The 16,195-nt window shown below is 48.5% G+C and overlaps 1 protein-coding gene across 2 annotated transcripts in view; it reads left to right on the top strand.

Moving 5' to 3' along the window:
• The window catches only part of UNC13C (unc-13 homolog C), a 133,516-nt gene that overhangs the window by 72,584 nt on the left and 44,737 nt on the right, over positions 1-16,195 (top strand). For both annotated transcript variants that reach the window (XM_028705840.2, XM_028705838.2), the window contains exons 10-16: positions 2,870-3,039; positions 4,281-4,396; positions 4,843-5,006; positions 7,557-7,707; positions 10,251-10,319; positions 12,863-12,952; positions 13,604-13,732. In XM_028705840.2, coding sequence (XP_028561673.2) covers positions 2,870-3,039; positions 4,281-4,396; positions 4,843-5,006; positions 7,557-7,707; positions 10,251-10,319; positions 12,863-12,952; positions 13,604-13,732 — 889 coding nt within the window. The remainder of the gene's footprint in view (positions 1-2,869; positions 3,040-4,280; positions 4,397-4,842; positions 5,007-7,556; positions 7,708-10,250; positions 10,320-12,862; positions 12,953-13,603; positions 13,733-16,195) is intronic.

Below are 16,195 nucleotides of genomic sequence, written 5' to 3'. Positions count from 1 at the left end.
TAGATAGATAGATGATAGATAGATGATAGATAGATAGATGATAGATAGATAGATAGATGATAGATAGATGATAGATAGATAGATGATAGATAGATAGATGATAGATAGATAGATAGATAGATAGATAGATAGATAGATGATAGATAGATAATATATTAGAAGCAAATGTAGTTCAGTGGCAGCCCCCCACGTAGGCATCAGGCAGACATGCCAGAGCGGGTTGCCTGGTACCATTTCTGAGGTCTTTTCAGTGCATGATGAAGAAGTTTCTCCTCACCCAGGCCTTTTGAAATAACTCATCTCATCTGGCCCTCTGTTTTTAATTTGGGGGTGCAGTGAATTCTTTTCTGACATTTCCATGTCGTCTCCTCTTTTAAAATGGTTTTATGTTTTATTTCTTATTTCACTTCTTGTTCTTTCCCCTCATTTACTAAGCTCCCCCCCCAAAAAAAATTAATAAGTAAAATAGGGGAAAGTGCTGCCCTGGCAGGCAGGGTGGAGCTACTGCCCCTTCATCCTTTCTCCTGAAACTAGTCCTCCCAATTCCACCCACCAAGCTTGGAAGCAATCCTTGCTCCTACATTGCTACACAGGGTTGCAAGACTTGGGGAGTTGCTGCTTTTCAGAGGGAGGCAGAAAGTTTTGTGCATGTGACCATGCGCGCGCACACACACACACACACACACACACACACAGCACTTGGCAAAAGGCAACACACAGATCTGATCTGAATCCACTATGGAGCCCCAAAGTGGAAGAGTGTTTCTCACTCAGAGGCTGCTGAGAAGCAGCTCCTTCATTCAGCAGCCCAGGCTCCAAACTGGTTGCATAAATATTGGGGGGGGGGGTTCCACTGTTTACCTTGCACCTGCTCAGGGCCAGAGCTTCTGAATCATGTCACCTCATCAGCTGGAGAGCCAGGCTTGAACTGGGGTGGGGGGATGGGGAGGTAAAGCAGATAATTAACAACAGGCTGGAGAAACCACAGTAACCAGGTTTTGTTTATGTCGTGACCTAGATTTGCTTTTCATCTCTTTGACAAGACAGGAAATGTTTTATTTCCTATGAATAATCACAGACATGATTCATCACCCCCCATAACCGATCAAGAATCATAATAACAAACAACCCCAACATTTTACACATACCATATTTTTCCGTGTATAAAACGACCCCTATTTTTTTTAACCCAAAATTAAGAAATTATGTTGTTTAGCTTTTTTGGGGGGTGGAGGAGGTCACTTCTGCCAATCGCTCACTTACCTGCCCGCCACTGCCGATCGCTTGACACAGCCACTGCCGATCGCAAACCTCGCCACAGCCGCCAGTCGCCTGCCCAATTGCCACAGCCAATCGCCAGCAGGCCTTGCTGCAGCGACCAATCACCCGCCCAATCACCACTGCCAATCTCCTGTTTGCTGCTGCCGTTAATCGCACGTTCCCCCTCTGCATTCACTATCCGTGTATAAGACAACACCCAATTTTTGCCTATTTTTTTTTTTTTTAGCAAAAAGCAGCGACTTATACATGGGGAAATATGGTATGTTTTTTCTCAGATTAACTTCTGAGCCCAAGGATACAACAATCCGTATGTCCAGGCCGCAGAAGAAACGTCCGTTGGTGGTTAGGGTGTGGCTCTGACCTTGATGGTGGCTGCTGCTGCATTAAGGCTCGACTCTGCAGCCCACCCTGCTTTCTCCATATTTTTGGCCTTCCTCCTTCTGCCAGGACCAGCTGAGCCCCCCCCCCCTCTCTCTCTCCGGTTCCCTTGCTTTTTACCTGAGCATTTTTATCCAGTAGCTCCGTGGTGCCCACATTTCTGAAGTCTATGCTGGCCTGAGACAAACCAGGTCATGATCTTGACTAATATCCTTGTTCCTCCTGTGATGGACAAGAGAGCCTCCCCTCCCCCACCCTGGAGGTGCCTCTGGAGAGGAACAAGGGCACCTGCCTGTTTGCTGGGCCTGAGAAGCTCTTTCTATGTGTAGGGGTCTGGCTACAGTTTGAGGTCACTCTTAGAATCATAGAATCATAGAGTTGGAATAGACCACAAGGGCCATCGAGTCCAACCCCCTGCCAAGCAGGAAACACCATCAGAGCACTCCTGACATATGGTTGTCAAGCCTCTGCTTAAAGACCTCCAAAGAAGGAGACTCCACCACACTCCTTGGCAGCAAATTCCACTGTCGAACAGCTCTTACTGTCAGGAAGTTCTTCCTAATGTTTAGGTGGAATCTTCTTTCTTGTAGTTTGGATCCATTGCTCCGTGTCTGCTTCTCTGGAGCAGCAGAAAACAACCTTTCTCCCTCCTCTATATGACATCCTTTTATATATTTGAACATGGCTATCATATCACCCCTTAACCTCCTCTTCTCCAGGCTAAACATGCCCAGCTCCCTTAGCCGTTCCTCATAAGGCATCGTTTCCAGACCTTTGACCATTTTGGTTGCCCTCCTCTGGACACGTTCCAGTTTGTCAGTGTCCTTCTTGAAGTGTGGTGCCCAGAACTGGACACAGTACTCCAGGTGAGGTCTGACCAGAGCAGAATACAGTGACACTATTACTTCCCTTGATCTAGATGCTATACTCCTATTGATGCAGCCCAGAATTGCATTGGCTTTTTTAGCTGCCGTGTCACACTGTTGGCTCATGTCAAGTTTGTGGTCAACCAAGACTCCTAGATCCTTTTCACATGTACTTGTAGAGTGACAGCTGCTTATCAAATGCAGCCCAGGTGTGACCTCAAACCATAGCCAGACCCAAAAAGCAAAGGCCTCCAGAAGCTCCCTGGGCTCAGTGGGACGCTGCCCTGTGGCCTGACATGCCCCGTTCTAGAGCCACCACCTGTTCTATGACTTTTCCTTTTCAGCGAATGCCACAACTCGACAGACAGAATAAAAGTCAGGGTCTGGGATGAGGATGACGACATCAAATCTCGGGTGAAGCAGCACTTCAAAAAAGAATCAGATGACTTCTTGGGGCAAACCATTATTGAAGTGAGAACCCTCAGCGGAGAAATGGATGTTTGGTACAACCTTGGTAGGCAATACTCTTGTTACAAGCAAAATCTCCCCAGGGGAAAGGGGCTTCCTTTGCCAGTGGCCAGAGTCAGGCACAAAATGTCGAAGCATGTGGGAATGTTCAGGGTGGCAGGAGAGGATATATTGTTTATTAATATCCTTCCTAACTTGCACTAGCAAGTTCCCTATGTAGCAGAGTTACATTCCCCTTTCTTACACTCACAGCAGATAGCTGGTTGCAGGCTCGTTAGAACCTCTGCCTCACATTGAATTGTACGTTCCTGGTAAATTCCCTTGAATCCCTCTTAAAAGAATAAAGACACCGCAATCCTAGTCAACAAAAATTCATAGTCAACAAAAAGTAAGTTTACTCACGTTCAGGCAGTACACAGTATCAGTCCCGAAGGCAGGCTTAAAAACTTAAAGTTACAAATAGCAACATGTGGATTTACCCCATATGGGGGACAGTCCCGGTGCTGCTGCTGGCTGCAAGCCAACAGAGCAGTCCTAGCTGAAAGCAGACAGGAGAAAGAGAAAAAAGAAGGGAGGGGTGCTGCATGACTCGTCCTTTTGTTACCTGGACAGGTAAGGTCACACCCACCTCTGGTCACATGCAAGAGGAAGGATGATCCAGACCAGGAGGAACAGGAAGTCTCGACTGGCTGGACCAAACATTCCCTTGCATGTCCACTCTAGCATTACAAGGAATGTTGTACTTGACCGCTACCCGTGGACCACAAAGCAGGCGTTTCTTTCCTAGCCTTGTTTACCCCTAACCCAAGTCCATCACCTCCATCTTTGGTGGTCTTGAAGATCCTGGCCAAGGCAGAGACACACAACCTTTTTTTGCTTTCCCTTCTTTCACCTCCTTGTTCAGACAAGGTGATTTTAAAGTGATTTTAAAGCATTGTATGGAGCGACACAGACACACACACACCTCTTCTGTTTCACACAGATCATTCCTGGGTGTGTCAGACCTCTTGCTTTGTCTCATTGGTTTCAAGGGGGCGTTCACAGAAAATGTTCCCAGGCCTTTGAGCTTCTCCACCACCCACCATGCACACACAGCTTTGGATCAGTAGGAGGGCAGAACTGTTGCTCCTCTTGCAGGAATGCTTTACCCATGGCCAAAATTACTTGCACAAAAGCAGTGACATCTGCTTGTGGCAGCATTTGGCCCTCTCGGCTGCCAACAATTGCTTCTTTGGCCACAGCCAACGTCTTTCTTTCCTCCTCTCCTCCCCCGCCTGCTTTTACTAGACAAACGAACCGATAAATCTGCTGTCTCCGGAGCCATTCGGTTGAAGCTCAACGTTGAGATAAAAGGAGAGGAGAAGGTAGCCCCTTATCATGTGCAATACACCTGCTTACATGAGGTATGTGGTGGAATGGGACTTTTCCTTCATGCGCATGGCCCAGTGGTAGCTCGCAAGGAGCCTGGCGGTGACTCTCAGGGGGACAAGACTCTGTGGCTGAGAAAGGAAGGCCAAGCAGGGGCCATAGGTGGGTGGCTGGGTGGCTGGGTGCAGAGTCTACAAGATGGCAAACTGATCAGGACTGGTACGGGGTAAGAAGCTAAGGAGGGGGGTTGTGCCAAGGCCAGGAAATGGGGGGGCCAAATTGCTCCTGGCATTCCAGGAGGATGTTTTTGGGCTCTAAGCTTTTCTCAGACCTCATTTGTCCAAAGATTGCTGTAACAAGCAAATAGGATGTGAAATTAATGAAAGTTTGGAGGAAATGTGAGCATAATACAGCCCTGTCTTCTCCAGTGGCACCTGGAGGTTGAAATTCCCAATTAAGGTGAAAAATGTGTTCCCTTCAGAACCTCTTCCATTACTTGACTGAGGTGAAGTCAAGCGGGGCTGTGCAGATCCCTGCAGTCAAAGGAGACGAGGCCTGGAAGGTCTACTTTGATGAAGCCGCCCAAGAGATCGTTGACGAGTTTGCAATGCGCTATGGCATCGAATACATCTACCAAGCGATGACGTAAGTAGCACAGCATCTTGAACTGGGAGCAGAGCTGCTGGCAGCCGGGGCAGATTGGGAGGGCGGCGGCAGCGACTGCTGCTGCAAATGAGTTGCTGAGCTCCCATGAAGAGTAGGAGCTGCAGATCCATTTTCAAAAAATTATTTTGACACACCAAGTTGGTTTTATTCCAGCATCAAAATGCAAGTTCTTAATGCCGTCCTTTTAAGTATGCCTGGGGAAAGTGTAAAGCTCTTTGTAAAGACTTTGAAAGCATTGTGGTATTTGCAGTGGCGTAGCCTGGGGGGTGCAGGGGGGGCCGGCCGCACCGGGCGCAACATCTGGGGTTAGGGCAAATCCATGGGTTAGGGGGCGCAAATCCACAGGTTAGGGGGCGCAAATTACTTGCCTTGCCCCGGGTGCTGACAACCCACGCTACGCCACTGGGTATTTGCATACTAAATTGCCGTGCAGGTGAGCTGCTCCTGAACTAATGCCATCCACCCAAGGCAATTGAGGGCTTTTTCAATGCACAAAAGCAAAACATCCGTTCCATTTCCCAGAAGGAAATCTTTCAACCCAGAGATGTGAAGGGATGCCCCACATGCCTCATTGCACACCCACATTCACAAGGTCTGCCCCCTCCATTTCAGCTGTCTGTGTGTGCTCCAAGGGCAGCGGCTGCTGCTGCTGCCCCTATTGCAACACATGGGTTCAGCACCCTTGCCTAGCTCTCAGGAAACTTAAACTTTGGTTTGAGCTTCTCCAGCTATAACTCAGAGGAAAGAAGACAAAACCACAGTACCTCACAAGCTCCCCTGAGGAATATGGATGACTTCCTCCCCTTGCTGGCCTGAGGCTTTTTCTTCTGTCAAATGCACTGTGTATGGGGCATTGCTGTGTCCCAAATGCTTTTAAGAAACCAACTCATGAATCCTTTGCCTCCCTCCACCAGTTTGCTCATTGGCTGATTTATTTCACCTTCCCCGCCCCCTGCCCCAAGAAGCAGAAGGCATCATGTGTGGTTGTCCCTTTCATCCTCACAACGGCCCTGTGAGGTCAGCTAGGCTGAGTGTCAGAGTGACTGGCCTGAAGCTTCACAGCTAAGCAGCAATTTGAATTTGACTCTCATGGGTCTAACACTTGCTCTGTTACTCCAAGTTGCCTGCTGCCATCCCTGTGCTTTGCAATTCTGATTGTTAGCCGTCAGAGTTTCATCACTTAACCTTGGTTTGTTGCGCATAGTCAAATGAGCACCTGGATCAGGGGTGGGTAGGGTTGCAGTTTGCCCTGTATTTCCCCTATTTCCACTCTGCTCCTGTCCCCCCCCCCTCTCTCTCTTGTTAAGGATCCTCTCCAAATGCCCATTCCGCTCCTATAGGAAAGGCATTGCTGGGTTGGCTGAAAAAGCCACCTCCTGTTCCATTCTGTTCCTTTTTTCTCACCCCCCCCCCCCAGGGAGGAGCAAACCAAGGCACAGCTCTCATGTTGTTTCTTCCAGTTCCCTGCAGCTTCAGCTGGGTTAAGGTGGCCATCCACAGAGCTGCAGCCTGGGAGCGCCAGGCCCCGTCCCTCAGAGAGCAACAGGTTCCAGGGCTCTACAAACAAGTGGATTGTGCCAGTGTAGCCCAGAAGGCCCAGTTCTGAACATACTTACCTACATGGTATTTGAGAGAGGAGGGTTGGTGGAAAGTAGCGCCTCAGAAGGTGTAAAATTTCAACACCTGGTGCTGACTCAATACAGCAGCGCACTTCTGTTGCTGGGCTCCACTGAGAATGACTACTCCATGCAAACCAGGAAGTGACTTCTCCAGACAATGGAACAACTCTTTTTTTCTTATCTCCTGGGTGACGCAAATGCCATTAGGCAGTTGAATGTGCATGTGTACTGCATCCATTTCCCTCCCACCCATCCACCTCTGCCCCAGGAGCTGGCAACCCACGGTATGCCACTGGTGAAAGGTTATGTATTTCAACTCTGTGCAAAGCACAGACAGATCTACAAATTCCTGTGTGTGTGTGTGTGTGTGTGTGTGTGTGTGTGTGCGCGCGCGCGCGCACGTACGTGTATGAGAGCGAGCGAGAGAGTTACGGTAAATTCCAGAGGGCCTATCTGGTTTAACTGCAATGGAATATAAAGGATTGCTTTGAAGTCATTTCAGCACGAAGTAGAAAAGGAAACCGCCCCAATACCCCCCTGCCCACCATTGTCCTGTCCTGTATTTTACCAGAACAGAAGTGGCAATCCTATAAGCACACACACACACACCCCGCACGAAGCTGCTATTGGCACGAAAACAAACAGTTGGAGAGGGCATGGCTGAAAATCAAAAGGGGAAGGAGGCTCTGCCACTGCCCCATCTCTGCCCATCCAGCATCTTTCAGGAGAAGTTGGGTTTTGACATGCAAGCTGCGAAGGGTCATTCCAAATCTCTCCAAGTTCAGTTTTGTGGTTTCAAAGACTGTCTTCATTTCACACTGTCCTGGGCATGGTGGATCCCCTGTCCTGCAGCTGGGGACCCCCATCTCACTAGCAGAGCTTCAGCCTGCCCATCTGGTCTCCCTCCTAGGCATTTCTCCTGCCTGTCTTCCAAGTACATGTGTCCCGGTGTCCCGGCAGTCATGAGCACTCTGCTGGCCAACATTAATGCCTTCTACGCTCACACCACGGCCACAACCAACGTCTCTGCCTCGGACCGATTTGCTGCCACCAACTTTGGGGTAGGTGCTGCTTTCTTCTGCTTCTCCTTGTTTGTTTTCAGTCCAGATTCCCCCGGGGGAAATACTCCTTCACCCGCAGTCCCTGAGGTATCAAGACCACCAAGGCTTGACACTGGCTTATATTTCTGTGTCACACTGAAGTGCATCTTTGCAATTTGATCTCCAAGGGTGGAGCTGTGTTGTTTTCCTTGTTTGATTTGTGAGTCCCCAGTGTAAGTCTGGTGGTTCTCATCTTTGCCCAGGAGCTCCCCACTCCCTTCTCTTTGTAATATTTGTAACTGAAAACCGTGGCTGCTGCTTCAGGAGCCAACTGGGGGCTGGAACCAGACCAAAAACAAACAAAACGATAAATGAACGGGTAGCTTAAAAGAGAAGAAATAAGACAAGGATCTGCAATGAAATTTGATCGGGCTAAATATGAAGATGTTATGTGAACACCTTTTATGCGTATTATGCCTTGTTGTGATGTGGATTTTTGTTATGCTTTAAATTAGTCTTGTTGCTCAACACACACACCCCAAGTTACTAGCCCTCAGGGTAGTATTTTTTATTTATTTATTTTGTTACGTTCATATCATCCTCCATGGAGCTCAAGGTGGCATTCATGGCTCCCCATTTTATCCTCACAACAACCCTGTGAGGTAGGCAAGGCTGAGGTGAGTGCCAGGTCACCCAGTGGGCTTTGTGGCTGAGTGGGGATTAGACCCCGGACTCTCAAGGTCTCAGGCCAACACTCCAACCACTGTGGAACCACTGCTTCTTCTAGTAAAAAGAAGAATTGTGGAAACTAGACCAAGAACCCAGCATGTTGGGGGGGGGGGGAGGCTGGCCAGCCGGCCGGCCGGCCTGCCTGCTGCCCCCAGCCACCTGCTTGGTTTCCTTGCCAGAGACACAAAAGGAGGGATGCTTCCTCTCTGGCATGCCCAGCTTGGTGGCTGCTATGGCCAGGCAAGACCAGGGTGTTTCCATCCACAAAGGAAAAGGAAAGAAGCCCTTCCTCCACCTCCGGGATGGAAGCAGAGTGCCCCAGGAAAGGAGGAGCTGCTCTCTGTTCCCCACATGCTGCTTGCCTGGCTGGAATTCCTGGTTGCCCAGGGCGAGACTACTTTAGATCAGAGCTCTGAGGTGTCAATTTCTGGAGCCTTTGGGGATGGCCACCCGGAACCTCTCTGGCTAAGAAACCGGCTGTAGAAAACAAGAGATGTGTTTTTAAAAGACTGCAAAGGGTCTGAGCCCCTCCCAGCACTCCTGTTGGCTTCTGGGGAGGGGGGAATGAATGAGGGGTGTGACCTCAATCCAGAATAAAACCTCCACAGTCTTCTTTATGTTTCACCCCCAATGATCTCGATGTGAATAAAGCATTACTTTCCATAACAAGAGAAGAGACTTCAGTGCTCAGCTGCCAGGAACAAAGAGTGACAAGGCTAAGGAAAGGACATCCCCCCCACACACACAAAAGCCAGAAAGTAGAGTGACTCTCTCTCACCCCCAGCACCCCCAGACAAATTCTCTGTCATAACTCAGTTCAGCAGGGTTAGCAGGCTTATCGCAAACTGATTGGGAGCCTGTAGAGAGCCTTTCTCCCACCTTTGATTTCGTGTGATTTCATGGCCGCCTGGGAGGTTCATTGTAGCTTTGGGAAACAAAAGTCTCACCCGCCACCCCAGTGGCCCAGTCCCCTGTTCCTAACTCCTGTTCCCTCTTGTTCGGAACATGTTTATCTTAATCTCCGCAAGCTAAAGTCCTCTCTCCGAAGTTAATGCTAATTTGCCGTTGACGCAAATGCCAATCCAATTTGGCGTTCAACAGATGGATATCAAGCCTGGCCATCAGCAGGGAATGGAGCCCTGAGTTCAGGGACAGCGCTTGGCTCGTCTTCTTTTCCTAAAAGCAAACTCTTCCAAATATCCTGTGGATCAGGAAAACCTAAAGATAGCTGGGGAGGGGGGAAAATATTGCATTGGCTTTTATTTAGTTATACAATCAATGTTCACACATCAATTCTGGTACTCCTCAAAAAAAATTATTGGTGCCATCAACATTAATATTATTATTACTATCATTACATTTGTAACCAATCTTTATTGCAATGAGCTCTAGGCAGCACTCCTGGTTCTTTCTGATTTTATCCTCATGACAATCTGTGTGGTCAGTTGAGCTGAAAAATGCTGCCAGGGATCAAACCCAAGACCTTTTTATGCAAAGCAGATGCTTAATCACTGGGCTATGCCCCCTGCAAATTAAAATTCTTCTGAAGGGAGCAGTTGTGACTTCTGGGTTTCAGGGGTGGACTAGAGGATCCTTGGGAACCCTTCCACCTCTGCAACTCTACAATTCTATGCAGCAGCCGCAGCAAAGTCCCAGGAGTCCCTGCTTTGTGGAGAGGTGGCTCTGCCCTGACAAGTGCTCCAGCCCCCGGCTCCGTTAATTTCCATGCCTGAAGAACCTCCTTGCTGCTTCTAGAGGCAGCCATCTATTTGCTGTAGTTGTGACCAAGTCACTCTCTTACCTGCAACTCTCTGTGCTGTTGTTTTCCCACGCAGAGAGAAAAGTTCATTAAACTGCTGGATCAGCTGCACAATTCATTGAGGATTGACCTCTCCAAATATAGGGTAGGTACAGAAACCCCCTTTCGCCCGCTGCTTTCGCCTGACGTGGGGCTTCTCCTGATAACCTGTTTAGAGCACATTCGTCCTGATCCGCTTGCACAAAGCTTCGGAGGATTTCTGTGATGTGTGGCCTTTCCTGAGCATTTGTTCTCATTTGCTAGCACCTTCCCATGGACCTGTCAGCACACCTTTTAATGCATTTCTCCACCATTTTTCAAATTGCAAAAAGTATGCTGTTGATTTTAAAAAGATTTGTCGCACCAGGGATTCAACCAATTGTGTACAACTAAATTCCCAGCCTGTGATGGATGGTGCCTCCAGGGCCCAGTATTAGAAATTCAGATAGTTTCTCAAATGGCTCCTTAAACCAGGGTTACAGGCACCAAAACGGAATGCCTAGTTGCCTTTTGGGGGCAGACGGCTCAAAAGTCGTATTTTTCAGTACGACTTTTTGGTTTCTGAAATTCATTTTGGTTGTGCCGATAAAATATAATGGGTGGAATTCTACAGGATGTGTTGCTAATGTGTGAAAACAGTCCAGATCCAAGAATCCCCAGGCATGCACCTCCAGACGGTGGAGACGTCAGGCACCATCCTGGCACCCGGGCATCTTGACTTGGTGGCCAGTGGCCAATTAGCCAGGTGCGAAATGTTCCTGATGACTGGCAAATTTCGAACGCTGCTCCAGGCCATGTCACTGCTTTGTGGGACAGCTTTAGGCACAGGAAAGGAAATGTAGGCCTGTGCCATTAGAGCACTCTGTCACCTTCATGTAACTTATCCATTAAAAAATAAGTAAGTAGACTTTTGTGGTTAGGAGAGGGAAATCACTGAAAAGCCTGGGATGAACAAAAGATGAGGGAGCAGAGGCATAAGCTTCCTCACAAGCAAATCAGAAGAAAGCTCAGCAAAGACTAGGCTTCGCCTAACCCCCAGGTAAGCTTTGTGCCTGGCAAATTAGGATGAATGGTCAGGAGGCAGGTCATGTGGAGGAAAGGTGAATCCCACAAAGTACAGTATCTTATATGGAGGTTCAGCTCCAAGGGTTCTGCATATATGGCAAAAGGCATATACTCAAACTGCCGCGCCCAGGCATCCCTAGCCTAAAAGCTCTTTTTGCACTCAGTGTTCCCGGCACTAAAAGAGCTTTTAAGCTTTCTGCCTTGCTTGCAGGGCAAAACCTGCTCAGTGTGCTGTCTCCGGAAGGCTAGGGATGCTTGCATGAGATCTCGTGGGAATTCAGAGAAGCCTTGCAAAATCTTGTGAGCAGTGTGTTGTTTTTCTTTAAAAAAAAATGTTTAGGGGTACTCTCATTTTGACTCAAGAAAAATCACCATTTTATAGTTCAAATTGGGGGAAATAAAGACAGTAAATGGACAAAAGTACAAAGATTCACAAAATGTTTAGCGGTATGCATACCCCCCCCCCAGGAAAAAAGCACTGCTCATGAGAGCATCCCAAAACCTGAAAAGAAAGGCAGAGAGCTTCACAACTCTTTTTGTGCTGGGAAAACCCAGAGCAAAAAGAGCTTTTAAGTTATCTGCCTTGCATCCATGTAACTTATGGAATTTCAACCAGCCTTCCTTCAACCATATATATTTGAAATCACTCAAGTTAAATGTGTGAGATGCAACCATGCCATACTGATAATCTGGAGAAGACCTTGAGTTTAATTCAGTCTGTGCTGGAGAGATGGGCTGAATGGGGGGGCCGCAGACTGACCAAATCTCTCCTGGATGGGCATAGGTGGGGTGTTCCTATCTGCTGTTTAGTGATTTTGGGCACCTGAGCACTGTTTTGGGCACCTGAGCACTGACAGGGACAAGACAAATGTCTCTCGGCTTCCCTTCCAAAATTGTGGTGTGGTTTTCTTTGGCACAAAAAGCAAGATGAGCTTTGTGGAGGGGAGAGAGTGGGAAGATTTTGCCTCCTCCCTTGCAATGGTTCTCGCAGAAAAGTCACAGCACGGAGGTGGCAAAATGTGCATTGGAGCAAGGAACTCCCAAGGCGCATCCAAGCCCTGCTGGCAAAGCTTAAGAATAATAGGGAAGGTTTAAATGGCACATCTTGTATGCATTTGCAAGAGGGTGGTAACTTTTCAAGGCCTGAGAGGGAGACTGTGCATCTTGCATGTGGTGCTTGAGGCAAAGTGCCCTTCCCTGTTTCACCAGCTGCTGCTCATCCCAGCAGGAAAGAGCTGGTGGCGCAAAGGCATTTTCCCACACTTCCCAGAGGAGGAGAAAGGTTCTCCCCACTTGCCGGCTTGGGTGCTATTTCTCTGCCAAACCCCAACAGGGAGCTGAGAGCAAGCCCTCCCTTGGCCATCTCTGATGTGCCCTGAAGCACAAATCCCGCTTCTTCTCCCAGCGAAGCCATTGCAAGAGCGATGCTTTCCACCATTTCTCACCCTGCTGGCTCCATGCCTGCTTTCTGCCAGAGCGGGGTGTAGACTCCAGGGACACCCGGAGCCTGGCTCTGTTGACTTGCTGGCTGTCAAAACCCCGGCGGTTTTGTTCTCTACATTTTCTGTTCTGTTCGCGTGCCAGGATAATTTCCCTGCCACCAGCCCTGAGAGGCTTCAAGACCTGAAATCAACCGTGGATCTGCTAACAAGCATTACATTTTTCCGCATGAAGGTAATTCCAGCTCTTGTTCTAGACATTTATTTACCATAATGTGCTCCTCGAGACCACCAGGATCAATCTCTCAGTGCTTTGCGGTGGCAGCTGGGGGGGGGGGGTCCCTCGGGGAAGGGGGGGTTGCTTGATGACTTCAAAATCCTCCACAGAATCTCCCAACTGTGAATCAGGCAGGGGAGGGGGAGGGAGTGACTTAAAAGAGCTGGTTTGAATGTTTCCCACATATAGTAAAATGACGAAATTTAGTATGAGTAAGATGCTGTTTTCTCGTTTGACCAGAAATCATAAACTGTAAAACAGGGGGACATTGTTATTTAGAATGTTCTCGCTCCCTAAGGTTCCTCTGAGTCCACCGTCTTGCCCCCCAAAACCACTCTGGGCCTTGTGCAGGGAGGGGGCTGCTTCTAAACCCCCTCTCTTCTAATGAAAACAAATTTCCCTGGTGTGTGTCCCCCCATCACCTTGGAAATTGACAAATAGCATCCTTAAGTTATCATCGCTGAGAGATTCTGGGGTGTTGAGGCTCAAAATACTGCCTGCACACCTGGTAAGAGTTGGCCCAGTAATTTGGCAAGAGACAACTCTGCAGACTTTGAAGTCAGCTGCTGCTTGTACTCTGGCCCATGGATTCTGTGTGATGCTCCTCAGGTCCTGGAACTGCAGAGTCCGCCCCGAGCCAGTGCGGTTGTGAAGGACTGCGTCCGAGCCTGCTTGGATTCCACGTACAAATACATTTTTGACAACTGCTATGAGCTTTACTCTCAGCTAATGGACCAGGTAAGCTTTGGATCCCTTTGCAGCCCCTGCAATCATCTGGCATTGCTGGAAAGCCCTGTTAGCAGAGCTCTCCTCTCACTGCTGCCCAGCCCTGCTTTGAAGGCCCTTTCCAGAGGGTGGCAAGCGAGGGCATTAGCCAGGGTCCCAAGTCCAGCACTGGGCCTATGGCCACGCAAGCAGTCACTGGGCTCCTAAAATATAACAAAAGTGGCCCCAAGCGGGCATGTCTAAGGAGGGAGTTCATCCTTCGAGCTGCACCACAAATTATTTACACCCCGCCAATAATCTGGCTGGGTTTGGTCTTGCCCACTTGCACCGTGATGTACAGATTGCTGGAGCCAATTTTATCCTTGACCTGCAAGCCCTGAGCACAAACCACTGCAAGAGACGAGAGAGAAAGAAAGAAAGAGAAAGAAAGAAAGAAAGAAAGAAAGAAAGAAAGAAAGAAAGAAAGAAAGAAAGAAAGAAAGAAAGAAAGAAAAGGGGAGAGGGAGAGAAAGAGAGGGGGTGGGGTGGGGGATGAAAACTGATAAAACCAGGCCTGGCCAATGGCATTAATAATAATAATAATTTTATTGTTTTATACCTTGCCCTTCTGACTGGGTTTCCCCAGCCACTCTGGGCAGCTTACAGCACATATAAAAACATAGTAAAACATCAAACGTTAAAAGCTTCCCAATACAGGGCTATCTTCATATGTCTTCTAAAAGTTATGCAGTTCTCAATCTCCTTGACACCTGATGGGAGGGCATTCCACAGGAAGGGCACCACTGCTGAGAAGGCCCTCTGCCTGATTCCCTGTAACCTCACAGTGAGGGAACCACCAGAAGCTGGAGCTGGACCTCAGGGTCCAGGCTGAACCATAGGGGTGGAGAGACTCCTTCAGGTATACAAGGCCAAGGCAGTTTAGGGCTTTAAAGGTCAGCACCAACACTTTGAATTGTGCTCAGAAATGTACTGGGGGAAAGGGAACCTTATCCACCTAATTTCTCAAGGTTCCTAGGGATGCCTGGAGATGGGCCTCCTCAATGCCATAGCTTAATGGAGGAACTCGCTCTCTACAGAGCAGGAATGAGGGGTGGTTCTGTAGATGCTTGGGTCCCAGATGATGGGCAGTAGCACCAAGTAGGCTTCCCATGAGCCAGTATGGGTGGCTGCTGGGATTTGCTGCTGACCACCAGCCTTTCAGATTGATACCTACTGCTGAGATCATGGAACTGGGAATGCCGCAGGGTTGAACCACAATCCTCTCCCTCCCATATGCTGTTGGCCTCTGAAATGAAAGGGTCTTGGGGCGTGATGAACCACAATAGACTGCACAATAGGAATACCAGTCCTTTAGTGGAGGATCCTCACCTCCATGCCCTGTTTGTGGGGGCATCCCACCCTCCCGCTGCTCCAGTCGGACCCCAAGGCTGAATGAAGCTGCCTCTCTCACACTCTCACTGCTGGTTTCAGCAGACTACGTCTGCCTCATCCCAACCTGGCTTGCAATGAAATCACTGCAATAAAAGTGGAAATTGGCCATATTCCTTCCTCTCACCCTTCTAATAGAGGGCAATAAAGAGACAGGCAGCCAAATTGTCAACGACCAAGATGTGATCAATTAAATGAGCATTGTAACAGTAAAAGTGTCCCTTGCCTTTATGGAAGAAGAAATCGTGAAGGTTGCTGTTTGGCTCAGGTCTGCAATTGGAATCTTTTTTTTAATGGTGTCACCCAGGGATTGGCTTGTCTCTCACTTAACCAGTAAAAGAAGCCAGCGCTTGTTCCTTCCTTCCGTCCTTCCTGGCAACAGTTACCTCTTGACAAACACAATGCGTGTGGTTCGGTTACCTCTTGGGTGAACCTGAAGGGGCCTGATGCTCAGAACTGTCATTACAACCGGCTGCTTCTGACGCATAGCAAGAATTCAGTCACTGATGCAAAACAATGATAGCCCTTATCACCTATGAGTTGCCTCTGCCTGCCTTTATAGCCATCATTTTTCTCCCAGCTAATCTCTGAATGACATTCGGACACATTCCACAGTCACCTTCGCCATCAACTCGTGTTTACAAGGATCCAAGCAGCTCAGGCTGCGTGCCTCTTTGTGGATGTTAAAACAAAGGCAATATTTTGGAGGCTGATCCTTGTTTGGCATGAAAAAAAGCACGCCCAAGACCTCAGACAAATACAGTGGTGCCCCGCAAGACGAATGCCTCGCAAGACGGAAAACCCGTTAGACGAAAGGGTTTTCCGTTTTGGAGGTGCTTTGCAAAACGAATTTCCCTATGGAAATGTCTTGCAAGTCTTGCCATTTTTTTCCACTTTTCCCCCTTTTTCTAAGCCGCTAAGCCGCTAATAGCCTTTTAGCAGCTCAGCCGCTAAGCCTTTAATAGCCACTAAGCCGCTAAGCCGCTAATAGCGCTAATCCGCTAAGCCGCTAATGGGGTTGCTTCGCAAGACGAAAAAACCGCTAGA

Source organism: Podarcis muralis, chromosome 14, assembly GCF_964188315.1.
Source record: "Podarcis muralis chromosome 14, rPodMur119.hap1.1, whole genome shotgun sequence".
NCBI classification, from domain to species: domain Eukaryota; kingdom Metazoa; phylum Chordata; class Lepidosauria; order Squamata; family Lacertidae; genus Podarcis; species Podarcis muralis.
This window is presented reverse-complemented; position numbering and strand designations above follow the sequence as displayed.